The 27,860-nt window shown below is 33.0% G+C and overlaps 3 protein-coding genes across 3 annotated transcripts; 1 reads left to right on the forward strand and 2 right to left on the reverse strand.

The window, feature by feature from the left end:
* Window positions 1-2,342: 2,342 nt before the first annotated feature.
* Window positions 2,343-11,132, reverse strand: LOC105459554 (tyrosine-protein kinase transmembrane receptor Ror-like). The gene is made up of 9 exons (XM_011705698.1): window positions 10,331-11,132; window positions 6,060-6,275; window positions 5,638-5,744; window positions 5,388-5,531; window positions 4,877-5,039; window positions 4,392-4,672; window positions 3,541-3,714; window positions 3,148-3,306; window positions 2,343-3,053 (listed from the first exon to the last, which is right to left on the reverse strand). The coding sequence occupies exons 1-9, from the start codon at window positions 10,377-10,379 to the stop codon at window positions 2,742-2,744; spliced, it is 1,605 nt and encodes a 534-aa protein (XP_011704000.1). The 5' UTR covers window positions 10,380-11,132; the 3' UTR covers window positions 2,343-2,741.
* Window positions 11,133-18,827: 7,695 nt separating this feature from the next.
* Window positions 18,828-24,767, forward strand: LOC105459561 (importin subunit alpha-4). The gene is made up of 9 exons (XM_011705710.1): window positions 18,828-19,427; window positions 20,502-20,604; window positions 20,739-20,943; window positions 21,157-21,317; window positions 22,370-22,596; window positions 22,881-23,246; window positions 23,347-23,581; window positions 23,770-23,861; window positions 23,970-24,767. The coding sequence occupies exons 1-9, from the start codon at window positions 19,359-19,361 to the stop codon at window positions 24,054-24,056; spliced, it is 1,545 nt and encodes a 514-aa protein (XP_011704012.1). The 5' UTR covers window positions 18,828-19,358; the 3' UTR covers window positions 24,057-24,767.
* A 128-nt stretch (window positions 24,768-24,895) lies between these two features.
* Window positions 24,896-27,633, reverse strand: LOC105459570 (39S ribosomal protein L3, mitochondrial). The gene is made up of 7 exons (XM_011705722.1): window positions 27,044-27,633; window positions 26,430-26,520; window positions 26,090-26,323; window positions 25,863-25,997; window positions 25,633-25,793; window positions 25,337-25,526; window positions 24,896-25,188 (listed from the first exon to the last, which is right to left on the reverse strand). Exons 1-7 carry the CDS (start codon window positions 27,103-27,105, stop codon window positions 24,949-24,951), a joined length of 1,113 nt encoding a protein of 370 aa, XP_011704024.1. The 5' UTR covers window positions 27,106-27,633; the 3' UTR covers window positions 24,896-24,948.
* Between the last annotated feature and the right edge of the window lie 227 nt (window positions 27,634-27,860).

Consider the following 27,860-nt stretch of genomic DNA (forward strand, 5'->3'; position numbering starts at 1 on the left):
GGGTGGTTCACCTTTGCCGGCCGTAAAAGCCGGCTCTTTTTCATGAATTTTTTTAAGAAAATATATACAGTAAAACGCGGTTTTTGCATAAACTTATATATTATTTGAACAGCAAAAAAAAAAATTTTTTTTAAATTTATATAAAAATGCATTTTATGCGGCGGTTGAATGTGGCATGTTTTTCGAGCTAACGGAAGTTATAATTACGAAAAAACAAATTAAGATATCGACTTGATTCTTTTTTCCTCTTGATCCTAATACTTTAACGCATGGCGTGAACTAAAATCATGGTTTTACAATAAAAATTCAATTTGTTATTAATAAAAATTTTTAGGGCAAAAAAATTTTTTTCAAATAGCTACCATTTTTACAAATTTCAGACAATTGACATTATTTTAGTCCACACCATGCGTTAAAATATTAGGATCAAGAGGAAAAAAGAACCAAGTCGATATCTTAATTCATTTTTTCGTAATTACTTCTGTCAGCTCAAAAAACATGCCACATTTAATCGCTACTTGGAGACATTAAAATATATTTTTTATTTAAAAAAATATTTGTTTTTGCTATTCAAATAATATATAAGTTTATGCAAAAACCCGCGTTTTACTGTATATAATAGATTTCCTTAAAAAAAATGATGAAAAAGGACCGGCTTTTACGGCCGGCAAGGGTGAAACCCCCCTTAAATAAATATATATATATATATATAAGCTAGGTGGCTTATCGCTATTTTATTTCTTCGCTTCTATTGTAAATGTTTTTACGAATTGTCGAGCGAAGGTGTGGCGATTGCATCGCACTACCCCAAATAATTAGTCTGCGTAAAACATTAAAAATTTAATGAGCAAAAGATAAAGTAAAGGATACGGACGGACGTTACACAGTAGGACTAGCTTTAGGTCGCAAGAAAAACAAAAAGAAAAAAAGGGTCAATATCGAGCCGAGAAAACAGAGACGACTTGGCGGTTAGAGATAACAGTCGGGAATTAACGTCGAAAATCACACGTTTAAAAGTACCTGCGGGCCAATTATAAACACGATGACAAACAAAGCAAGGTGAGAGGTAACAAGGCTAGTGACCGCGCGGATAACGAGAAGCCGAGACTTGTCTATCCGTCTTCGACGTGAATAGACATGCGCTCTCCGTATCACAAAAGTAATAAATCACAACTATAGTTTAAATTCAATCTAAGACTCAATCTCCCGTTCGATACAATCTATCCTTAATCCAGCCACGCACGATTATACGGTTTTTACTTATTGTTAGAATATACGTAATAAATCCGCGCCGCGCCAAAACGTAACATTATAAAAAGGGAAAGAAGAATATTAATTGTCATGTTTTTTAAATAAAAAATTTGTTTAATAAAAATCGATTACAATAATATTTATTATTATTATATATTTTTATTTAATTATATCATATTCTGGAAACTGATATTTGCATAAACTATCGAGATTTTCCATTATTTTCTATTTTACATTTCTTAATTTAATCACATAAATTTCTCAGGGATAAATATATTGGTACATAAAATTGCGAGTAATGAAAAATTTTGCACGTATTATTGTACTCAATAAACGCATCCTTATGAAAAAATATTATGAATTAGTGAAAAAACTATTGGAACATATAGAAAATAATATTGGATTTGAATTATTTTCTAATAATTTTCAACAGGTTTTTCGTAATTAAATTCAATAGTATTTTTTTATAAGGGCAATATCGTTATTTATAAATTAATTCCATCGATTTCATCTTAACGATTATTTACCATTTTATTCTACTTATTTATTATATTCTCTAATATTATTATCGCTATTATCTCTAATATGTTTTTACTATTTATACTTATTTAGAAATGTTAATAAAATAGCTCTAACATAAAAATGATGTTAATACTATTTCATGGACGTGCATTCAAAACCTTTGATATTTCAAGTTTTCATACATTCCTTATATTTATACTTCCCCCATTTTTTTATATTTAATGATTATTACAAGAATCTGTGCAGTGATTATTCATTTGTATCTTAGATTTTAAGACTTTATTAATCGATTAACTAGTTGATTAATCGATTGATTAATTAAAAACAGAATGTAAAATCATTTTACTTAGTTTAATATTTTAATGAAATTATAATCTAAAATTATAGGTGTTAGATATTGGGTCTAAATATTTATTGTAAAAATTTTGTCATTCACGTAAAATGTCTCAAGAATTAATTATAACGAAAAATTTATTGACTAATTCAAAGTTCATTCTTTTTTAACAAAAATGCCGGAAATATCAAATAAAATAATCAACTAAGAAAGTTAATAGAGAATTTTAATTATATTTAATTATAAAAATATATACAATTTGAAATTTAAAAAGTAGTAATCAATTTTAAACTTGTCGAAGCATCTGCCATAAAAATTTGGTTCATTTATATATAGATGCCTGCGATAATATATCTGCTTATGCTGCTATTCCGTCGAATAATAACGACAAAGACTACGTGCTTTATACTTTTAATTCATCAACTTCAATGATATAGTAAGCTGTGCATTTCACAACCGGAATATATTATTAACTTTAGTATTTCTTATTTCACAGGAATTCGGTAGGCTTCACTTCGTCAGTTTATTCTTCACGCACATCGCGCGCGCATCGTACTTCACTCGCACAAAGTATCGTAAGTATTGTGACTTCGAAAATTGAAGTTTTCATTCTTTCACACTGTCACGAAATTCATCAGTTGGACAGAGCTGGGAGGGCCTGCATATACTCGCGCGGGATCGCAGGAGCCGGAAGCAAGTAGCCGTCCGGATCCAAAACGTCCGGGGTACGCAGCAGCACCGGGCCTTGCGGCGGCCTCGGCAGCGTTCCTTGCCGGCTTCCTGCCGTCAATTCGTTTTGCGTCTTTTCCAACCTCTCCAGAATGTCGGGAAACTTGATTCGCTCCCGTGGCTCGATCTTCCAACAATCGTGCATTATTTGACACACGACGGCTGGACACTCGTCCGGCGGGATAAGTAGCGTCCCTTGAAGTATAAGTTTCACGACCTGGAACAATCGTTAAGAAAAACGTTCGAATCTCCAAGTAATATAGGTTGATAAAAAGTTGATAAAATTTTTAGCATATTCTTGCATGCCTGACCTCCTCGTTGCTGAATCCGTAGTACGGCTGTTTGCCGAATGAGTAAACTTCCCAGAGGACAACGCCGAAACTCCATACATCAGTTTCTAAAGTGAATCTGCCGTAAACGACGCTCTCCGGCGCCATCCATCGTACTGGCAACAAACGTGAGCCTCCAATCTGAAAATGTTAATTGTAATGTTTATATAATTTAAAAATTATATTAAGTTTAAAAATTTAAAAATAAATACGGAAAACTAATATAATTTAAAAATTATATTAGTTTTCCGCTAGTAACATTTCCGTGTCGAAGAAACGGAAAAGAAATAGCGAGCTACGTAAAAAATCTCTTCTCAAAATTTTCTGTGAAAAGAAAGTCCTTATATATTACAAATTTATTTTAACAAATTTTACCTTGTAATAATCGCAAGTGTAAATATCTCGCGACATGCCGAAATCAGCGATTTTCACTATTAAGCTTGATCCCACTAGACAGTTTCGACACGCCAGATCACGATGTACGAATCTTTGAGCCGACAGATACGTCATGCCGGCCGCAATTTGAATCGAGATCCAGTGTAGCGAGTCCTATAAACAATGACACGCCATCCGAGTTATTTTCTCGATAAAAAATTTCGTTGGAATTACGTGCAATAATGAAGATGCGGTGGTGCATTTCGGACTGGAGAAGCACAATATTAATGTCACGCCAATTCGCGTGCACAATGAATCATAATGCGAGATATGAGAATTGCTATGACAACTCACGATTGAAGGCGGAGCTTCCGCGTATATTCACCGAAACAATTATTATAGTTAAAATTAAAATAAAATTTAAAGTCAAGGCTCCAAATTATTCCAATATTAATAAAAGAAGTTAAAAAGGGCCAACGAGCCAAAGCTTGGGTGTTATATCGCTCCAATATGTATTTATTCATTTAACAAAATCATTATATAAATAACAAACCTTTCGACCCCGAACGAGTCATTCTCAATGTTACCATAAATTAATTAATGCCTAACATAAATTAAAACTATTACAATAACTTGATACGCTCACAATCCTCGTTCGGGGTCGAAAGGTTTGTTATTTATATAATGATTTTGTTAAATGAATAAATACATATTGGAGCGATATAATACCCAAGCTTTGGCTCGTTGGCCCTTTTTAACTTCTTTTATTAATATTGGAATTATTATAGTATTAACAATTATTATAGTAGTTATTGCATAATTTTCTCAATTATCAATTGTAAACACGGTACCTTCGTTAATGGCTGTAATCCAGGTTTCGATGATCTGAATTGCGGAGAGTTTGCCCGTAGTACCTCGGCGAGGTCACCGTACGGCATGTACTCGAACACCATCCACGGATTGTTCGTCGCGTCTCGAAGTACCATGCCCTTGAGGGACAAAATGTTCGCGTGGCTGAACGTGGACATGATGTCTACCTCGCGCATGAAATCCTGCTCGGTTTCGGGCGTAGCGGTGTCCTTTAGTACCTTTATAGCGACAATCTCCTTCGTGTCATCGTTGTGCCACTCGCCTGTAAAGTTTTAAGAAAATTTTACGAAAGATCAGATGGTGTGTCTAGTGGCTCATAAGTAAAGTTAAAAGTCGACGAAAAACGAGTAAAACATTCAGAGGAATTTTTATTTTATGGCGTCATAATTTTCTAATCTAAACCCAATAAAAGAATCGATGAATATTTTTCTTTTTATTTTATTTCGTTTCTTATGCAAAATTTTACCTTTGTAAACCTTTCCGAAGCAACCTTCGCCGAGGTCGTGCAGAAATATAAGGCTTTCACGTTCTATTATCGGAACCCCCGGAGACGTGCAGGTGAAATATTGAGGATTGGACGTGTACTTGTGCGCTAGTAACAGGCCCTTCTTCAGATTTATTGGAGTTCCCTAATTAGATATGACGAGCAACATGTTTATTAAGAATAATTAAAAATATTGAGATTAAAAAATATAATAAAAATATATTAAAAATATTATTAAAAATATCCCTGGGATGCACGATTTTAATAAAAATATGCAAAAATTGAAATAATAGAAAAAAGAATTTAAAATAAATTTACTGTAGTTGACGTATAGTTTAAAGGTACGATCTATAAATTATTTGAAGATAGTGAAATTTTGGATCTTCAGAATAACACGAAAAATATATGCGAAAAATATATGCAAATATGTAAATATATCATTGTTTATGCATCTCAGAATGACATTATTTCGATGAAAAAAATAACGACTTACATCTAGAGGACTTCTTTGCGACTTGATGCTATAGCTTCGTCTTCTCACGCCATACACGATGCTCAGTATGAGCATAATTATCGCGAATAAAGCTACTGCAGCTATCCCTACGATTTCAGGTACCTCGTATTTCAACCCCTCCACCTGTCGCATTTTGATTAACTTATTACACTTGTAAACAGATAGTAATGCGCTTATTGCAGATATATCAAAATTTACGTTAAACTTTAATTCTGGCGAATAAAGATACCTGCTCAGCTTCCGGAAGCACATTCGTGCTATTTGTGCTATTTGTGTTGTTACCGGAGGTTACTGTTGGAGGTATTATGTTGTGTATAGGCCGAGGCGTAAGGGGAACTATATAAAAAAAATTATTATCCTATTACATTACGTCGCATTAATTGTAATATCGGTTTTATCTTTATTTATAATTTTTGAAATCGACTTTGGGTTAATTTGCATTTTAATTGTCATCGCTAAGTTACTCTCGATTATTCAATCATCAAGTAAATCGCTGCGGAAAGCTATTTTTTATGTTTACTTTTATATTCAAAATTGCTTTTATGTTTATTATTGTGTGCGTTTAAAATTGCTCATCTTCTATAGCAGCTTTTGTGAAAGAATAATCGGAGTAATTTACCGATAGTTTACCGATTTTACGGAGTAGTTTACCGATTAGACGATTCGGGCATCTTAAATTTGACGTTGGCGATGACAAGTCATGAGGACACACGCATTTCGACGTGTTGTCCGCGAAGCTGCGACAGGCCGCTTCTGTTCCGCAAATCTGCGGATTATCTCTGCATGCTGTGATTTCGACGCTTTCGTAATTCGGGAACAATTGCACTGCATCTGACTGGTGTCGATTCGATGCACGCACTGATAAATCTGCAATAAAATTATTTATTTTCTACATCTTATAATCTTCATCAGTGGATTGATATTTTTAAAAATCTGAAGTTAATATGCTTTTTCTATAAAAAAACTTGATTTGCATTTATTTATTAGAAATTAAGTTTATTGTAACAGACTTTATTACTTTCGCTTTTTTTCGTGCAAGATGTATTAAAATTATAAAAATTAATTTAATTGCATTGAGGAGATAATCTTACATTACACGTTGCCCTCAACGAAGCAAAGAAATGTGTAATAAAGTCAATTATTAACCAAATCTATTTCGTACAATCTCTTTATAAGAAAACAAGTGTAACATTTCAATCCGTTTTTGAATAAAAATTCGATATTTGCATGATCTTCAGATGGCTCATATTGCGATAAAAAATGGAGGATTTGAAATGTAACTTTAAATGTTCCTAGTTCCCTACGAGAATTTAGCGGATATATAGAACATTGCCGTCGCCGCGGGTCGGTCGTGCCGGGCAGCAAAGAGATCGCCGTCGCAGATCCGCGGGACCGTCGCAAACGGTCTGTAAAGGGCGGCCAGGGAAGAGAAAAAGGGCCGCATATTTGGATTGGGCACAGAAAGATAGAGACAGTGAAGGCATTCATTTGGTACTCTTGGAGCTTGTAACGGGTCAAAGCGTTATCTCTGCGGTCAGCGCTCCCTGACAACGAGTCTCGCTATGTGTACCTATTATCGCCCCGTATTCCATGCTCGCGCCGAAGTATCTTCATTACGAGATTTCCCGCATTTACGAGATCGACGGTTTCTCGGCGTGATCGATCCGCCGTTACTCGACGCGCTGTTTACTCGGCGACTCGCTCGGCGCTACTTAGGTACTCGCCGCAAAGTAGTATAGAAAAAACGTGATAAAATATAACGAAATGTAACGAGTTTAACGCGGGACGATTCGTCGCCAGTCTTGCGACAGAGATACAAGGAGGCAGAGAGCGAGAGCTCTTCTCCTCATCGCGAAAGCGCGGACGCGACCGCGTTTTGACGCGATCGGCCATCGCGTTTGACCATCTCGAGAGGAATGGCCGTGTTGCCTTTCGGAGGATCGCGCGGACGCGTTTGCAATTTATCGAGGATTAATGTTCACTTCGATATACCATCTACCACAATCAATTATACCGCAGCAGACATCGTGATTTTCGCATTTACGCTACATTATTACTGACCTCTGCTCTTTGCCGTCATGTACGCGGCATAGAAACCACTATTGGCTCCGTCAGCTGACCCTCGATAGCACGAGTATCGCGTAGTAAACCTCTCGCGGAGAATTATTTTAGTTTACGCCTTACATCCAGTAATTATGATATAATGCAAAATCATCCGCAACTCATTAGTTTTTAAGAGCTCGACTCGATTAAATTGTTTACGAATTATTAATAACGGTTATTCATTTTTTCCGATGAGTAAGGAATTTATAATTAGTTATTCTTAAAGAAAATACTTAAAAAAAGTTATTATTAATTTTTTTTCCGTAATCATTATTAATCGACTTAATTTAACTTTGAATTAAAATTTGTAAGAAAAAAGATTTACATAAATTTGTACGAATGTGACAAGCTGTTTTCTGTTATTCAATATGCTAAAAAAGATGATTTATACAACTTTTATTTTATATTTATTTATAAGACTGTCTGAAATTCTTAAGCAATAATTGTTACGAATGTCCAAAACTGTTAAGAAATAACCGTTTCAAAATTGGAAAGAATCATCTATCATTAAAATACAGACGAATATTTTATACACAGATATGTTTAATTCGAATTCTTGACTATGTTAAGATACTTTGCTGCGGCCAGTAGCCAAGCTGACGGGTGCTTTTGTTTCAATAGACACGGCAACAGATGGTAATGACATTCGATCCTAATTGAACCTATATATTATCTTTTAACTGTTATGGTTAATGGTAAATTTGGAAACTTCAATACACCCACGTGTGGCGAGGCGCGTTTATTTGCAAATCCAAGCTTTAGACGTACAGACTACAATAGAGGCATTATATGAGCGGACGCCTCATCCTGCCTAAACGTACGGCTCATGAAGGGATCGAAAGAGATCGGCGAATATATCATGGGGTGCTCGTAAAACAATATATAGACACACATAAATATATACAGAATGAGATCTGTTATCAAGTGTACGATTGATTTCCTTATTTAACTCTGAGCTTTCTATAAGAAGAATATCGAGAGTGATTGAAAGTCTCCAATTTTCTATATTTAATCGTAATCTTATCTTTTCTCTAAATTTTCTGGAGTGACTTTCACTTTTTTGGAATGAATTTTCACTCTTTTGGAGTGAATCTCACTCCAAATGAGTGAAAATATACTGCCACCCGAATGGCCGAGTGGCAGTATTTTCACTCCAGAAAATTTAGAGAGTTGGTAATTAAGTCTATTAAATAATTGAGTTAAAAATTCCGTTAAAACGCGAACTAAGCTTTGAATTAAATAACGACTAGAGTTTTGACGTCTATTTACTTTTTTACTACGCGCTACCGACCTTTGCTGATAATATATGCGCTTACGATAATTTAATACCAAGCTTATAAAAATAAGGAATATTTATCTTTTATTATTTTTCCCGCGACATTACATATGTCATTCTAAAAATTTGTCGATTAGTATGACATTATCTTTAACATTATGAATGCGACAAATATGGGTATTATCTCGATTCGGTCCTATATCGGAAAGTCAAAGGTGCCCGATTATAAAGATAACAGCTGCAGAGGGCAAGGGTTGGTTTCTATTTTTTTCCCCAGAAGATTCGTTGAAGGAAATGCAGATAAATTTATAGTCGGCAGATAAATTTAGTAAATAGATAAATGTTTCCAACACTACTTTCTTTATGTATTTTTTAGTTTATATTACGTACTTTCTTATATAGTTCTTTCAATAATAATTTATATTTACATAAAACAAAATAAAAATATATATAGCTAAAATACGCTAAAAGCACAATAACATATATTTAAATTAGCACTGACATAAATTATTTGTAAATAAGTAACGTAAGAGACATTTATCGTAAACAAATTTTGAATTGCGTCATATTATTAAATGCTGACCATACAGTTTTCAAATATTGATTTTTACGAGGCTTAAAACAAATTTATATAAATAAATTTACATAAAAAGCATTGTTTTATTATGTAATTTTAAATTCTATAAATTTTCATCAGAGTACCGAGGATAAAAATAAATATTTCTAGGTCAACTATACACAGATATGATCACCGATTCGTCATTAAATCGTTTCATTTATTCCTGGAATATTGCTGTGTAGTCACTCTATTTCTTATCTAACGTAAACGATAACTAAAATATTTAGATATTAATAATGCATAATAATGTAACTGCAAGCGAAATTTGCGATAACATAAAAATGCAATATATAGAAATATTCCAATCATAATTTATCTAAAGTAGCACTTTAATTTCGCTTAATTAATGTAATTTTAACGGTTTCTTATTATTGTCAATTATTAAATGTAATTCGTAAGACGTGAAGTAATTATGTATATCGTTTTCACTGATTATGGTAGATTCTTAGTAATTTACGTAACAGACCTAATTGAATTTGATACATATTAGATGACTCTTGTTCCACGAATCTACGAGTATTAACCCAATGAGACGCGGAACAAGCTACCGTGTGTATTCAGATTTCTCAAAAGAAGCTTTCAGGATTTCTCCGGCGCAAGCAAACGCGTGTATCAAAACAAACTTTCAGATCTTCGTAAGCATTTAATTGCATACAAAAAGATGTAACAAAGGAAATTATTCATAAGAAATATATTTTCCGTTAAAAAACTTATACAATTTTCACATATTATCTACCTACATACAATCACATATCCATAATCCACTGCAATTTATATTTTGAATGTTAACGAATTTTAATGTCTTGATATTGAGAATGAAATTGGATTGAGATCGATATAAATATGATAAAGGAGAACGTATTTAAATTTAATGTAACAAAAACGATCAAGTCAATTATGTGCGAGATTTGTAGCGCATCTTACCTGTTCGCATTTCGGGAGAAAACTTGGAAAGATTTCTTTTCCTCGGCATTTTTTCATCCGTATATCGTATACGTCCGTGCAAATAATAAACAGCGAATGGACCAAACCACCCTCTCCGGTCGGAGAAAACAATTCTTCGCACTTGTTTATCGCACTTTGCACTTTCTCTCCTCTTTGCTACGAAGCGGCAATTACCAGCGACACGCTAATTGCAGCGGCATTACTTTGGCGAGAGAGATATTACCGCCCCTATAAACGTCACACTTGAATTTTGATATTCATGAACCGAGGTCTTATAAAAAATCCGAGAAATTGCCTTGGACGATTGTCGCGACGATGATAAATCACAACATCTCTCACATCTCTCTCGCTCTCTCTCTCTCTTTCTCTCCCTCTCTATCTCTTTTTCTTCTTCGCCTTACATCATCATACGCACCATCACATGATACGTAATAGGACATCGAATGACCTCCGCATTTTTTCTTTCTCCTTTTATTCCCGACCTAGATACGTGCCACCATTCTCAAATTCCTCGGATTTTCCATCGCCGGTTTTCTTCATAATTTTGTCTGAGATTGATCCCGAAGTGACGGCGGGTCATATTGTTGGAGAACGGAAGTCCTTCGAGCGCGCACTCCCCGCAGGACCGGCGACCGCGTGGGTGGATTCTAACGAAGCCTTAAGCCGGAAGCCAAAACCTCGGTGTGACACCCGGGGCTGACTCGGGCAGGGGAAACGGTAGCGTAGGTGGGAGATCGGGAGACGGAGTGAAATGTATTCCCTCTTCGATGAACGCTTAACCGAAACTGAAGAGACCGCCTTCGAGACTCCCTCGCTTTGCTACGCGCGCGCGGAGCACCAGCACGATCGCACGGAGCGCGCGCGTGTGCGCGCGTTCGTGCGTTACGCACACGGGCGCGCGACAGAGATTTACGCGAGATTTTAACTCGGTTCATCATCCGTCTTGTCGGCCCGACCTACACGCTATCTCGGAGAGCGACGGTGGTTCGCCGTGAGCCACCGAATTTCTTAAAAAAAAGGGTGTGTCTTCGCCCGTAACGGCTCGCACCTGACATGTTCATAACCGACCACCTACGCGTTCGCGAGAATATCATCGCGTGCGTAACGAACGGCGAAGAACAGAAGTTTATTGCCAAGAAGATACACAGGTTGCTCTCTATAGCGGCTGGGACCTCCTCCAACGTGCGAGACAAAATAGCCGAAAAAATGGCAGTTGCTTCGGAGCGATTCTCAAATGATTCGTCGAAATTGGCAGTTAATTGCTTTGAGACAGCGATTCTCCTTGAAAGATATAGAATCATTTTATCTGGAGATGGTAATTAAATCGTCTGTGCAGATGAATACGCGTTGACGCGCGCGTCGTATCAATACGCGTTCTCCGTACGTAACACGCTGACGCTATCGCGACCGCTTATCGTTTATTTATTCTCAATCGAAGGAAACATGCAGATATTCCATCTAATTTTTTTCTAAATTCGAAATGTGATGCATACATAGCAGTTGAAATAAGTCGAATTACAGTGAGAGAAAAAGAATGGTTGCAATTATCATAATTGAATCATAATATATGTATATTCATTTTTAATGTCAATTATATAGATATTTGTTATGAAACTATAAATATAAATATTACTAACATTGTAGTTGTAACAACTATAAATGGAACGCCTAATATATACTTATAATTATTTTATGCAATTATAATCAGTATAATCACAAATACCAAACATTTTTCTCTCAGCGTATCGTTTTATAGTCAGAGCTGTCTAAATCGGAATAATTCTTCGAGTTACAATTTGAAGATGAACAATTTGTTCAATCGGCAATCATCAAGTAGCCATTAAATCATTAAGTAGTTTAAAAGTTTATTTATTTTTGTTTTCAAGCCAGTATGTTCTCATTCCGTTTAAAATAATGACGAATTAAATCTTTGATGCCGACGACTTTTTGCAATCTAATAAGAGCAGTCTAATAATTAGTTTAATCAAAATGATATAGAAGATTGATGCATATTTTTTTTTCATATCAGTTTGTGTGCCATTTAACTTAGGCAAACAAAAAATGTTAATGTTCGCTATCGTGATCGAGCTTGATACATTATTGCCTAACGAACTACCGTCTCTCACTCCCTCCTACTCTTGGCGAACAAACCGACTTTTCAGCTTCCGATCATGATAAACAAGTCGACTCGAGAACATATATGAATGTTCCGTGCAGAAGTCATGTGTATACTTCTCGATGTGTGTCCATGTCCCGATGAATGCGTGTCTGTGATACTGCACATGCGTGCATCATTATATTACCGAAAACTTATCAGAAATCACTTGTCAATATGCTTGATATATTTAAAAAATCTGCATCTTTAACGTTCTGCTATATGTGTTACAATGACATTTAATATTTCTGCAGATAAACTAAAGCGAATCCCTCTGTATTCCATAATCGCAATATATTGTTGTGTCGATCAATGTGTTTCGAATAATAAAAAGGAGAAATTTAAAACTCTATCAGTTGCTACATTCTATTTTATAGAGTAACTGTCCCTATTAGTGTGCTTTTATATTTAAATAACTTAATAAAAATAAACCGGTACAAATAAATAGACAAAGTATTTTTTTTATTAAGTTAAATTATTAACTTAGAGTTTTAAATTTCTCCTTTTTGTAATTCGAAACACATTGATCAATACAGCAATATATTGCGATTATGGAATACAGAGGGATTCGCTTTTGTTAAGATTCGATTTTATTAAGTTAATACTTTAACTTAATAAAAAAATACTTTGTCTACTTATTTGTACCAGTTTATTTTTATGACTTATTTAAATATAAAAGCACACTAATAGGGACAGGCACACTAATATAGGAACAGTTACCCTATAATTCGTTCATTTTCTGAAGCGAAGCGCATAAGCGAGAGTTTATGCCTTCTAGCTCCCTCGTAAACGGCAATGGCTGATAAAAGACCATCTCTGTGAGTAGCGTAGCGAGATCAGGCCCGAAATAATTTCGAAGGATTGCGGACCATTCGGTATTAGCGTACGATTGATGCCCGCTCCCGATCTCGTCCCAGGATAATGCCGATTCATTGGATGGCGCGTCTACCAGCAAATCATTAATAAAACGGGTGATTTATAGTTCCTGAAGATCAAAACACGTACCACGTAGGCGAGAAATAAGTCGAAACACCAAAAGTGAAGCGGGAAATGCGAGACGAGGGGGGAGGAGAGGGTGATACGTTAAGAGTTTTCGAAGAGCCTCCGTCGGAATGGCATAAGTGTTGTATATTTACATTGGCGTTACAAGCTCACACCTGGACACAAGAATAGCGCCGCTTCTTCTTCTTCTTCTTCTTCCCCGAAGCATTTTCTCGTGCTATACGTCAGACCTGTTTGACAAAAGCTAACGCCCTATATTTTTGTCCTACTGCATTAACACACAGTTATTTCGGTAATTGTGCGGCTTTTCTATGGGTGACAAACGGATTTTAAAACAGCAGGGCGATACCCCCTTCATCAATAATGATGCAACCAGTGAGGCATTATTTATATGACAATAACATGGAATTTTGTTTGTAGCGATAAATATTTCAGTTCTCAAAAGATAAATTCTATAACTTGGACTATGTTTCTTATGACGTACTTATCACAAAATTTCTTATTTTCCAGATATCTTCCAAATTTTATTTTTCCAGATAAAAAGATAAATAATGATAACTGAAATAATAACCCGACAAGAAATGACTTAGCAAATTGATTTCGAATCAACATCGATACGATAATTTTAACATCAATTTAACATTGATTCGACGCCTAATTAAATGGTCATTTCATGCTGTTTCTAAATTAATTTTTTTTAAATAAGCTTCTTTGAAATTTTATACAAAACAAGATCTATATATAAATTTCGGAGCTCCATACGTGGTACATGAAGATTTTGTTTTTGTACTGGAGAGGGTGTCGTTTGAAATCATATACATATGCATATATCGAAAAGAGGGTAAAATGTTCGCGCAGGGTGGCTTACACCCGTCGAACGTTGCGGATTGTCGCTCCCGTTTGGCAACCGAGCGACATAAAAGTCGGCATGCATGCAGATGGTGGCCGTAAGAGGTTGGTCTAAAAAAATAAAGCGGCGCGGGCACGAAAGCCGGAGATGTTTGTGTTTCCACGCGAGATGGGTGATTCTTAAATGACGAGAAACAACTGGAACAACTTATATCTCGAAACAATACTATGTACGTGGAATCGGAAGCAAAGTGTCTTTTTATGGAAGGTTTTCCGAAAGATAAGGACGCGAAGGATACATCCAACCCAGCAAAAAATGATCGTTCTACTGGTTCTATATATTATACATATAGTAGACATCGCGTCGACGTCTAATATAGATCGATCATTTTTTCATTGAAATACGATACGCCGGTATCGTACATTCGATAACGAGTCTAAAAAACTCCGATAAAGGGCTGATATGGGTGATAAGGGCTGAAATGACTGATAAAGGGCTTAATATGATTAAAAATGTTTTATTACTTATAATGCTTACTATATGTAACTTATTTTTTATATAAAACTTATTTTTTATATAAAAGGTATAAAAATTAATTTATAATTGGTGTATTTTGCAAACTTACGTAAATTTTCATTGAATAAAAATTACGTTTCATATGATTTAACTGCCATCTTTTTTCATAATATTATATTTTTTAATAATTAATAATTTTATTAAGATACAATATTCTAAGTAATAGGTAAAGCTTCAATAATATAATGTATTGTAATGAAATCTATTTTGCTACCTTAGTCTCTATTGTAAATCAAGTGACACACGGTAGCGGCGCGACGCCAAGTATATAAAATCAATCTATTTCAACATTAAAAATAGTAAAAAGGAAAATTTGCGACATTTAGGATCAAAGTAGAATTAAATTGTATCAGTCTAATTAAACCTATCTTAAATTATAGTTCCTACTTATATTGCAGAATTAAAGATTTAAACAAAGATCAAAATTTCGACTCGGAATTACACGACACAAAAAATTTTAGATTAAAATTAATATTTGAAATAATTTGTTAATACTTTGTTCATTTTCATTTTCTATGAGATTTTTGTTCAATTTTGTCTGTTAGAGTTTTCTTTTCATTGTTAGTATAATGTTTCGCAACATGCGCCTGTTCGTTTGTACGTTTATCGAATTAAACAGGTCATATATCTATATTATGCAGATTTCTGTATGAGTTAGAGCAAAATGCATTTTATATTTTATATATAATTTTTAATAACAATAAAAATTTCTCAATAAATAAATGCAATTCATATCCATGCAGATAAAACCTAAAAGTCAAATGATAACTTTATAATTATAAATGACTTAACATATGTTATAGTCCGTAATTTTTTATACATAAAATTTTGATTAAATTGTATTTGGTAATAATAAAATTTTTCTGATCTAAAATTTATTAGCATTCTTTTAAAAATACTATTTTATTTAAAAAATTAAATTTTAAATAAAAAAATTCTTTTACGTAAAAAATTGACTAAATTTATTTATGTATATAATATATATATTTATTTATATGTGTATATGTAAATGAATAATATAATAAGTATGAAATATATAATACATATATATTGAATAAATAATTTTTTTTATATATATTATGTACATAATTGTTTATATATTTATATATTTATACGTATACATTTATATATATTATGAGGAAAAAAGGGAATACTCACCACATTTTTTACAAATAACAGTAATACATATATTATTATACAGAAGATGCACACATGCGCTTGGAGAATAATAAACATGCAGATAAATACCTTTCGCATATCAATTTATCAACGGGCCAAACGCTTTTTCAACGAAAGATACTCAGGGCGCTATTGTTTTACTCTACTTATTTATTTCGCGCTTCTTAATTACAATATAATATTATTATTACAGATTTTTTAATAACATAAAATATATATATTGAATTAAAATGATACATGCATATATATGTATAAATATATATATAAAAATACATAAAAATTTATCTTTTATCTATTTTAACTTTAGCTACGAATCTATATATTAATATATATATATACATATAGCCATTCATATATTAGCGGAGAGAATAAATATTGTATATATGTATATTCCAGACAGCAAAAATATTCGAAATACATCATAGCGATCCTAAAGATCATATATCCCAAATATATCTTTAGGATATCCCTACAATATATTTTACACACACACACACGCACACACACACACACACAGTCACCAAACTATAATTGTTCGGACAATGCGTTAATATATCGATAATTTTTAAAAATTCAAGATAGAGCAACTTCGTCAAAAATGATCGTAACGGAATGATCAAAATTTCACACAGCTTAAAGTCTCTACTTTCGAAATCCATAATTTACTAAATGACTTACTGATTCTTTACAAAGCTGCACGGATGCAAATGAGATGCATCAAATCTAAAATTTTTTTTACTAAATTTGCAAAGTTCCACGGAATGAAATAAAAATTGCATACAAATGCGACTTAAGCGTTTGAAAGCGTGAATCTTTACCTTTAATTTGCGCACTTGATTAGCATTGTGCGATTTTTTTTCACCGAGTTACTCAACATTGAAGTAAAAATGACCATTTTTGCTTTCGTGTTGAATAACTCGGTAAAAGAAAATCGCACAATGCTGGTCGAGTGCGCAAATTAAAGGTAAAGATTCACGCTTTCAAACGCTTAAGTCGCATTTGTATGCGATTTTTATTTTACTCCATGCAACTTGCAAATTAAAAAAAAAATGCAAATGTAAAAAAAATTTTAGATTTGATGTATCTACATTTGCATCCGTGCAGCTTTGTAAAGAATCAGTAAGTTATTTAATAAATTATGAATTTCGAAAGTAGAGACTAAGCTGTGAAATGCTTTTTGATCATTATGTTACGATAATTTTTGACAAAGTTAATTGCTCTATCTTGAATTTTTAGAAATTATCGATATATTAACGCATTGTCCGGACAATAATTAGTTTGGTGTCTGTATATATATATATATATATATATATATACACACACACATATACATACTTAACAAAATACATTTTTAATTACAATTAGCAATTTACTTCATCTCGATCATCATAGCTTGATCGACTTTTTGAGGAAACATGCGAATATCCAATATGTAATTATATCAAGTTCAACATTATAATTGATAAGCAAATCGATTAATCATAGTCATATTCTTAAAATTAAGGGTAGGTTATAGTTCGAGAATAGTATTTTAAATGTAATAATTAGATTTATATAGGCCGCTATATATTGCATAAACTGTTTTTATATTCACAAAATTGTTTAAGTCTGGTTTAATTAGGCCGATATTCATAAATCAATTTCTTATATTATTTCAAGACCACATGGACCGGTCTAATTATAATTTCTGATTAGCTTGATCGGTCGATTATATTTAAAATATAAATTGCTAACTGCAAAACTTAAAACTGATATATGATTGTTATATTTTGTTTTTTTGTTCATTTTCTAAAAATTATATTATTATTACATATAACTTTTAATTAATAATTAATTATATAGTAATTAAGAAATTAGGTTATCTGCAGAGATAAGCAGTTTTAAGTTTTACAATTGTCAATTCGTAAATGTAATCGGCCGATCAGAGATATATTAAGAGATTGGCTCATGGAGCTAAGTATATTATAATTAATACTTCAAAGAATTTTTTGATTGGTCAATTAGTAAAATTCTTTTTTTTTATTGATCAGTCAAATACTTCGAAGCATTAGGGTCTATCCAAACAAACTTGTATAATCATATGCATAAAAAAAATGATCCATGCAATTGTATTTCTATTATAAGAACGAAAAATTGGAGTGATTAGATAATTTTCTTTATGTATATGTATTATACAATTATGCAAGTTTGTCTGGATAGGCCTTTAAGCCTATTCTACAATAATCGTAAGCCGTAAAAATTGACCAATTGCAATAGAAATATTCTCCTCATATTCAACTACGATTGATCAATTTTTACGGTTTACGGTTATTGTAGAATAGACTTTAGCATTAAGTGGACCGCATCCGTAATATAAACTTTAAAAGTCCATCTACAATGAGAGTATAGTAAGTCGTAAAAAATTGTTCAATCACAGTCGATTATTCATCTCATATTTGATTGTGATTAGTCAATTTTTTACGGCTTAAGGCTTACTACATCTATTGTAGCTGCGTTCCGCAAAGCGCATTATGCGCAAGATTTATCTTTTTATCTTTGTTTACCATTTGATGAACAACAAGGATACCATGATATATCATGCGCATGATGCGCTTTGCGGAACGCAGCCTGTGTTTCGAGACTAATCGATTAGCCAATTTCTTAAAGCTTACCATTGTAAATCGGATCGTAGGCAGTGTGCAATAAACGTAGCGTTTTGGAGCGCGTCGTTCTCGTTTCGAGACGATCGCTATTTCGCTAACGTTCTTTCGCGCTCTTTTGGGAACGCTGGCAAACATCCGTTTGACTCTCGGTCTGTTCCTGCTCGGCCTGCTCGCCAGTTACATACAGTACAGTTGGTCCCGATCGTGGGAAAAAAAAAAACGAGAAATAGCCGAGGAGGTAGCGTGTGAATCACGAGAGAGAACCAGAGAGCGGTGCTGCATTACGCGACGGGTGGCAATTGTTACGCGATCTCAGCGTTATGCATGATACTGCACATTGACGTGTGTATCTACGTACTCCGTATATACTCGAGTGACTCGTCGTGACGGAGTGCAGTTCGGTTCGGTCGATGTAGTCCGGAATAAGGTCGCGGGACGGGTATCGGTTAGCGGAAACGAGAGGCACTTCGAGGATCGGTCGCGAGAGTTTGCGCGACGACGACGCGGTATATACATTTTGCGCGCGATATAACGCACGACGAGCAGCCGCGTGCCGGCACGGAGATTGATCTACACGAGCACGGGGAATTGGTTATTGAAAAAATGGCGGCCGAGGCTATGCTGAATAAGAACCGAATGATGGTGTTTAAGAACAAAGGCAAGGACCAGGAGGTGAGTGAGCCCGTCGTCGCCGCCCCACGCGGTGGCGATCGAGAACGTTCCGTCACGGGGCGGACGGGAGAAATTTCTCGCTGGAGCAACGGAGACGCTCCCACGTTCGCCGCCCTGCGCGGTGCCATTTTTTTTTTCCCCTCCGAACTCGTGCGTGCGTTTAATACGTGCGAACTGCTCCCGCTTTCCTCCCGATTTCCTCACTATCCCTTTTCCTTCCGCACCTCTTCCCCCTCTTTTGGTTCCCTTTCGCATCTATTCCTCTTTTCCTCACCGTCTTCCATGTTTCTCCCCATTGCCACTTTATCCTTTCACTTTCCTTCCTTTTCCTTCCCTTTTACTTTTTTTTTCTTAATCCAATCCACATCCTCTTTTGTCTTCTCTTTTGCCCTACTTATTGCTTCTTTTACAATTCATTGGATCGCTTGCTAATTTATAATTATATTCAACTTACTGTATAATTATGTGTAATAATCATGCATCGTAACAATTTTGCAATATTATTTTCATTAAGGTTTCATTAAGTTCCGCTTGTATTCTTAACATTTGCTTATCTTGAGACTGCATATACATTTCTGTACATATTTATATTAAACCACATATAAGAATCATTTAACTGTAAATATCTTTACCATATGTTCTAATTATGTAAAGTATACAATTAGCATAATAATTATTATATCGATTTTATTAATTAAAGTGCTTTTTTTTACTTGATTTTTATTTCAAATTAATGAAATTTTATGACAGTTTTATAATTTAATGTATATTATAAATTTAAATGAATTTAAAATTAAATGCATATAAGTTAAAAGAATAATTAGAAATATTTACATATAATTCTGTATTTATATAATTTATATTCCATGTGCTACTATATTGTAAAACAATATTTAAAAAATGATAAAAAAGATTAGTCATTATAGAATATAATTATAAAATATAATTGCATATAATTCTATTGTTGTATGTATGATGATCCAAATATTTTAGAATAATGAATTCAATCAACTATTTTTTAAAACTGATTTAAGATTGTAAAAAAATTAATGCTTTTAAAATTATTGTTTATAGGAAATGAGAAGAAGACGTAATGAAGTGACAGTAGAATTACGTAAAAATAAACGAGAAGAAACTTTACAAAAAAGAAGAAATGTACCTATTACAGATTCTACAGGTAATGTCTAAAACTAAAATTTCTCGTTTTTATGCATGCTAATTTTAATGTGAACACAAATGTAATTTCAACTTATACAAATGCAAGTTGAAATATTGCAATAATTTGTTAATATGTATTATTTTTCCAAGTAGATGAAGATGACATTGACAAACAGCTGTCAAAAATCAACTTGGAAGAACTGGTAGCAAAAGCAGATAGTTTAGATCCAACAATACAACTACAAGCTGTGCAGTCAGCAAGAAAATTGTTATCATCAGATCGTAATCCACCCATTGATCCGTTGATAGATAGTGGTATTTTACCAATCTTAGTTCGCTGTCTTGAGCAGCATAACAAGTAAGAAAATTTTTTTTGTGCAAGTGTATTACATTAGTTTCTTATGTATTTAGATATCTTTAACATATTTTTGTCATTTGTTGTTATACACTCATTTGTATAGTAATAACAAGTTAGGAAATGTTTTTTTTTTTGTAAATTATGTATTAAGCTATATTTATCTGTATCACTGGAATGTTTATAGGATTGTTTTATATGTATATAATGTTCTAGTCCATCATTGCAATTTGAAGCAGCCTGGGCTTTAACAAATATTGCAAGTGGAACATCGGCTCAAACACAAGCTGTAGTTGCTGCTGGAGCCGTGCCACTGTTTTTGCACTTGTTGCTTTCAAGTCAGCAGAACGTATGTGAACAAGCAGTATGGGCCTTAGGTATGACACATAACTATAAGAAAATTCTGCTTAAATTATAGGATATACATTAAATGTTTTTTTTTAATAAATATATTAACAAATACATTTTTTATATTTTAAAAAATAAAAATCAGGACTCAGATCAAATCGAAACCAGACTCAATAATTGTTCCATAATCTTTTCTTTAGTCGAATCAAAATCGTAAATCGTAAATATTAAAATTTTACAAAGTTTATGACACTGAAAATAAAATTATTTTTAATTTACGATTTTTTTTATTTTTAATCTATAATTTATTATTTTTGTTATAATGTATTTTATCCCTTTATTTGCATTATTTCCTCTGTAAGATTATATAAAATTTAACGAACGCGATTTCAATACAAGTCTGAATATAGTCATTACATTGTTTTTAACAAATGCGAATCGAAAAGACCTAGAGATCTAAGCTAAGATGGCGTGTGACAAATAAATATATTTTCTTCATTTTTATGCAGTGAGTTAGTATTTTAGTATTCCCTTTAATCATTTAGTTTTCTTGATATTTTTGTTTATTTGCATTTTTATGCTTTATAATGGCTTTTACAACATATGATAATGCATTTTACGCAGTAAGAAGCATTATCTAATTGTAATTGCCATTTTCTCCTATTATGTATCTATTAAAAAAGTGTTGGTTATTGCTGGTTATTGTTTGATTATTGAGTTTATATTTTTTATATATAGCAATTGTCATTTTTACATTTCGAATTTATTCTATATATAGAAATATTGGAGATACAAACTATTACATTGTTTAATAGAACAATGGAAAATGTAATGTACATCGAAATCGGAACAGTTATTAAACTAACTATAACAGACCGAAATATTTTTTTGGTCCGAGTCTCTGATTAAATTATAAGATTACTTCAAAATAAATTTTTTTAATGATACTCTGAATATTAAAAATATATGTTTCTTTAATTTTTAACTTGATTTATAATAAAGTCTGAATATTGTAATAAAAAAATGCGCACATTTAAAAATATATTTGTAAATATGTTACATGTATTTTTATTTATTATAGGTAACATTATTGGAGATGGTCCAGTACCTAGAGATTATGTTATTAATCTTGGTGTTGTAAAGCCATTGCTAACATTTATTAAACCAGATATACCTATTACATTTCTACGTAACGTAACATGGGTTATTGTAAACTTATGTAGGAATAAAGATCCACCACCGCCAGTTCAAACTATAAAGGAAATTTTGCCTGCTCTAAATATGCTTATTCATCATAGTGATGTTAATGTAAGTATTATGATTATATAAAAAATTATAGAGAAAAATAAAAATTTCATTTAATATAGAAAGATTCTAAAAGTCGTAGGTAATCTTTGTTGCCAGTGATTTAATTATAGTGCAATTTAACTAATGTTTTTTATCTTTTAAAAAAATTGCAAAAATTGTTTCATAGAACTATTTTTCTATTGCATTTATCTTTAAATATAACAAATAAAATACTAAATTTTATTTTGTATTTATTACATTTTTAGCTAATAATAGAAATTGTTATAATTCTAACAATTTTTTAGATTCTTGTTGACACTGTATGGGCCTTGAGTTATTTAACTGACGGTGGTAATCAGCAAATTCAAATGGTTATAGACAGTGGTGTTGTACCCCGTTTAATACCACTTCTTTCGCACAAAGAAGTCAAAGTGCAAACTGCTGCCCTCAGAGCAGTTGGCAATATCGTGACTGGCACGGATGAGCAGACACAAACTGTTTTAAATTGTGACGCACTTTCGCATTTCCCTAATTTGTTGACTCATCCAAAAGAGAAAATTTGTAAAGAAGCAGTCTGGTTTCTTTCAAATATTACTGCCGGTAATCAATCACAAGTTCAAGCAGTCATAGATGCAGGACTTTTACCACTCATTATTCGTAATTTAGCAAAGGTAAGCGTACAGCCTTGTGTATAAGTAAAATGCATATATATTATATTATTACTTCATATTGTTATATATGTAATCTTATTTACATTTTCCTTTTATATAGGGAGAATTTCAAACACAAAAGGAAGCAGCATGGGCAATTAGCAATCTTACGATAAGTGGTAACAGAGATCAAGTTGCACGACTTATACAAGAAGGAGTTATCAGTCCATTTTGTGATCTTTTGTCTTGTAAAGATACTCAAGTTGTACAGGTGGTATTGGATGGAATTCATAATATGCTTAAACTTGCTGGGTCAGAAGTCGAACATTTGGCTAACATGATTGAAGAATGTTCCGGTAAATATGCTTTATTTTATATTAACTTTCTTTTCTTACATTTTCTTACGTAAAAAGAGTAAAATTTAACAAAATATATATACATTTTAACATATACATGTTTATTTTTTTTTTATTTTAAAAGTTTGGCTAGGATTAAAAAACTAAGAAAATTTATTAAAAAAATAAACATTAATTTTTATTTTAAGGTTTGGATAAGATTGAAGCTTTACAAAATCATGAAAATGTAGATATTTACAAATTAGCATACGACATCATTGAGCAATACTTTTCAGAAGAGGTAAGACATTACAGCTTATAATAACATTAACATGAATTTTATTCTTACACACACACACACACACACACAATGTGTGTATATATAAAATATTACGTCATTGATTTTCAGGCGGACGATGCACCACTGGCATCACACGAAGGTGCTTTTGAATTTGATCAGACGACGAGTATTCCGAGTGAAGGTTTTAAATTCTGAGAGGGTCTCCACTTCTTATCCGATCGTGCCGTCCCCCGACAAACTCCAACGCGGAACCATTTTGCTTTCTCTTTCCTATTTCTACATCTCCTTCCTACTCCAATGAAAGCATAGCAATATGGAATTTACTGCTACCGAATCAAGAATTATTGCGTTTGTTCATACAAGCATACAGTGTGACTTATTGACATTTCCGTATTCGGAAAACCAGAATGAAAGACAGGAAAAAAGCTAGTTGGAATGAAGCAGTTGGTAACTACCAAATTGATCATCTATGGACTTTGATTTTTTCTTTCCCTTTTCTTATCATGTATGTTACCTTTGTTTCTTTTATAAATATATGATAAACGCGTATTAGCAGTCTTTAGCTGAGCGCAGCTAGCTACATAATGTATGAGTAAATTATTCTAGAAGTCGAATAACTTCACAATAAGGTGTTAAGTCAATGGAAAAAAAAGGATCTTTCTATCGTGCTTGATCATGCTGCTCTCCACTCTAACTCAGGACGAGTCTTGGTTAGCGATATTACTTTTATAAAATAATTCGTGTATATTTTAGGCATGTTAAATTTATAATGATATTGATTACTAAATAAATGAATCAATTGACTACTCTTTGCTAGCATAATTGATAAGTGTGAATATTTCTGTAAGGAGCAGACAACTAATAAAATTTCAACGGAAATTCGGCACAACTTCAACCATCACTCGACAATCTTACTTTGATTTATTGATAACAGAATTAGAAAACAAATGTGCCTCTGTATACATTTTTTAATTGCTATGTAACTTATATTTATAAATTATTACTTGGGGAAAAGAGCATGTAAACTCTATAAATGATTCTGCAATTCTACATTATTATTTTAATTTATTATTGTACAGATGTATAATTAAGATTCTTCTTTAAATTCTATCGTGGGATCTGTAAACGGATGCACGTCATCTGCATACAGTTCCTCTGGAAGCGATTCCTCGGTGATACTTGGTAAATATGTAGGGAAATGTGGCGCTGTTGTAGGTTGCTTCAGCGGAAGCAATGTATCATATATGTAACAATAACTATTGGTTTCGCCAGGTATATTGTGCCCCAGAACCCAAATCACATTATACTTCGTATTTATTCGTAGGATCTACGAAGCCATTAATCACATTATCAAAAGAAATGATTAGCACAAGTGAACTTATACAACTTATATATTCGCGAAACTTATAAATCTCGAATTTCGAGACAGATGATTTTTTTCATAAATCTATGTTTACAGATATAAATTTACTTACCCGAACACCTTTAAGAATACGCCACCTATTACCCATGTGCCCAGGCATTTTAGTGCCAGGCATAACTCGGGCCTTTGTGCCACCTGACCCAATATTTCCGGGTCTTCTGTGAGTTTTGGTCACACCGTGAGTGGCAGGCATCCCTTTAAAACCCCACCGTTTCATAACACCTTGAAAGCCACGATCAATCCTGAATGAAATTCACATACTTCAATTTTTCGCGAATAACGATTACTTGATATAATTACTTTTTCTTTTTATAAAACAATACATGTAGCACAATATGACAAAATTACGTTTTTCCGCGAATATCGACGACTTCTCCCGGTTTAAAATGTAGGGCATATAAAGGAGTTCCTGGCTGCAATGCTGCTTCTGGAGATACTATGAATCTTCTTAATATACGTTTCGGCATAACTCCAGTATCATTAAAAATACCGTAATATTCTTTAGTAATCTACAAAAGGATATTGTCAATTTTATTGGAATAGAGAAATTTATCGAATATCAGTTTTTAATTACATACCAATTGCGGATTTATATTTTCTGCCCCTACTACAAGACATCCGCGTCTGTTTTTGATTTGTATTGGAGCTCTACGGCTTTTTATTGGATAAAATTGATCCGGTGGTATGTATTTTACTACTTCGTTATCAACAATCTGAATTTAAAATACAGAATATTAGTCACAGAATAAAAAACATTAGAATTAAAATGGCAACTATATCGCTTGTTAAAAACTATTCAATTTACCTGAAGTAACGTTGAAGCGACCCTGTTTCCATCTTTCAACCATAATGGATAAACCCCTATTTTCTTGGCGATTAAACCAGTACGTTTCATACCTTTCTTCCACTCTACAGTAGGCTCGATTGGATCTATTTTCAAAGGAGAAAGTTTCGTTTCGGTGGTGGACGGCCCATATTTGTCCTGAACCACTTCGTCAAGAAACTGCTTATTATTTTCTGTTAGATTTTCATTGTACAACTGTAAAAGCATTTTTATGTATTTTTTGTGCCATATATATGCATATTTGTGTATTTAATTATCACATATATTACAAGTATAAATTATTTATATACTAGTTACATACAACACGTTGCGTTTTTGGAAGCCACTCTGGATGACGGTATCTAGGTTTAATTAGATATTTTTCCCGTTTTGGGATAGATATCATATCGATACTGTAAGTTCATACAAATACAAATCGTTATAAAAATTTATATATAAATCTACATTTATTTGTTACATTAATACATATTCTAAGTAAATATATATGAGTATATTAGTATATATCTCTGTCTTTTAATTTTTTAGTTTAGCAAATATATTTAACTTAAAGAAAAATGAAAAGATTAAACTTTTTTATACATCTTGCATATTCAATTTGCATGTTTTAATCAATTTTGTACTTGTACTATAATACTGTAATTTATTAAAGTTTTTTTTATATTTACGAGCTCAAAATAAACACAATCACAGGTGATTTTATATTAAAAACAACCACGTTTTCGCTCATTTATTTAATTCATAAGAATTTATGAATTTATGATTTTATGTTCATAGTATTTTAAAAGATTTCAGGAATATATGCAAATTTTTAAGAAACATCAGATATACGTATCTAACTAAATTTCGCACATGTAAAGTGGAATAATTCTACACCTGGTTAGATGCTATACAAAACGACAATAAACTGCGGCGTACCTTTGTTTCAAGCACTTGTGAAAAAGTTGAAGTCCATTAATCGTCTTTAGAAGCGATGTCATTGTTAATACGTCGATCTCACAATTGTTCTTCTAAATCTATATATATTATCAGCTAATTTAACATAAGAAGGACCGAAGATGTACGGGGGTGTGTTGTTCCACCGGTTGGTGGCTTTGCGCCTTCAACCTCTCCACGACGTTATATGACGCCTCCTGTTGTTGTATCCGTTTTCAACTTTTTAGATCTATTTGCTCGCAAAATTATATTGCTTTCTTTCTATTATCTGGATATGGATTCTATGATTTTCTTTCACTGTTACTCCTTATCCAAAGATACACATCAGATTGCAGGTTATGGTCCGATATTTCAGATTTCAGGTTTAATTCGGTCAATTCTGATTTGCGTAAACATAAAAAAATAAAAATGTAGATATGAATGGAGTAAGTTACACACACATGTAAAAAATATCGACCAATCACGCATTTAATAGTTTAATACGCAGCGATATGGGCTTTAATTGGACATGCGATTCGTTAATTCGGTTAAGGTGCCATTTCATGCGCAGTGTGCAATCGCAGCAATTCATTACTATTGGTTAAAAGTGTTACTTAGATGACGCACTTCCGGCGCAAAATACATTTTGCCGCATCTTACTGAAGTTCAACCAAACGAACAACAAAAGCGAACGAGTAGCAAAGCCGAAAAAGCCGTGTCAGCCGTGTGAAAGCCGTGTGTTATAAACTTGTGATGTATATAATAATTGTCTATATACTCAAAGGTATTCCTGCACATAGCACGGAACACAACCGCTGAA

This window comes from Wasmannia auropunctata, unplaced genomic scaffold, assembly GCF_000956235.1.
Source record: "Wasmannia auropunctata unplaced genomic scaffold, wasmannia.A_1.0 LD336101.1, whole genome shotgun sequence".
In the NCBI taxonomy this organism is placed as follows: Eukaryota; Metazoa; Arthropoda; class Insecta; order Hymenoptera; family Formicidae; genus Wasmannia; species Wasmannia auropunctata.

Bases quoted from the DNA above. Each gene is read 5' to 3' on its own strand.
- LOC105459554 (XM_011705698.1), bottom strand. From the start codon at position 10,379: ATGCCGAGGAAAAGAAATCTTTCCAAGTTTTCTCCCGAAATGCGAACA. The intron at 5,745-6,059 runs GTAAACTACTCC...TTTTTTATATAG, and splicing joins ATGCCCGAATCGTCTAATCG to TTCCCCTTACGCCTCGGCCT. The intron at 4,673-4,876 runs GTAAAATTTTGC...AAAACTTTACAG, and splicing joins CTTCGGAAAGGTTTACAAAG to GCGAGTGGCACAACGATGAC.
- LOC105459561 (XM_011705710.1), top strand. From the start codon at position 19,359: ATGGCGGCCGAGGCTATGCTGAATAAGAACCGAATGATGGTGTTTAAG. The intron at 19,428-20,501 runs GTGAGTGAGCCC...TATTGTTTATAG, and splicing joins ACAAAGGCAAGGACCAGGAG to GAAATGAGAAGAAGACGTAA. The intron at 23,862-23,969 runs GTAAGACATTAC...ATTGATTTTCAG, and splicing joins AGCAATACTTTTCAGAAGAG to GCGGACGATGCACCACTGGC.
- LOC105459570 (XM_011705722.1), bottom strand. From the start codon at position 27,105: ATGACATCGCTTCTAAAGACGATTAATGGACTTCAACTTTTTCACAAG. The intron at 25,998-26,089 runs GTAAATTGAATA...TTTTAAATTCAG, and splicing joins TCGCTTCAACGTTACTTCAG to ATTGTTGATAACGAAGTAGT. The intron at 25,794-25,862 runs GTATGTAATTAA...ATCCTTTTGTAG, and splicing joins AAAATATAAATCCGCAATTG to ATTACTAAAGAATATTACGG.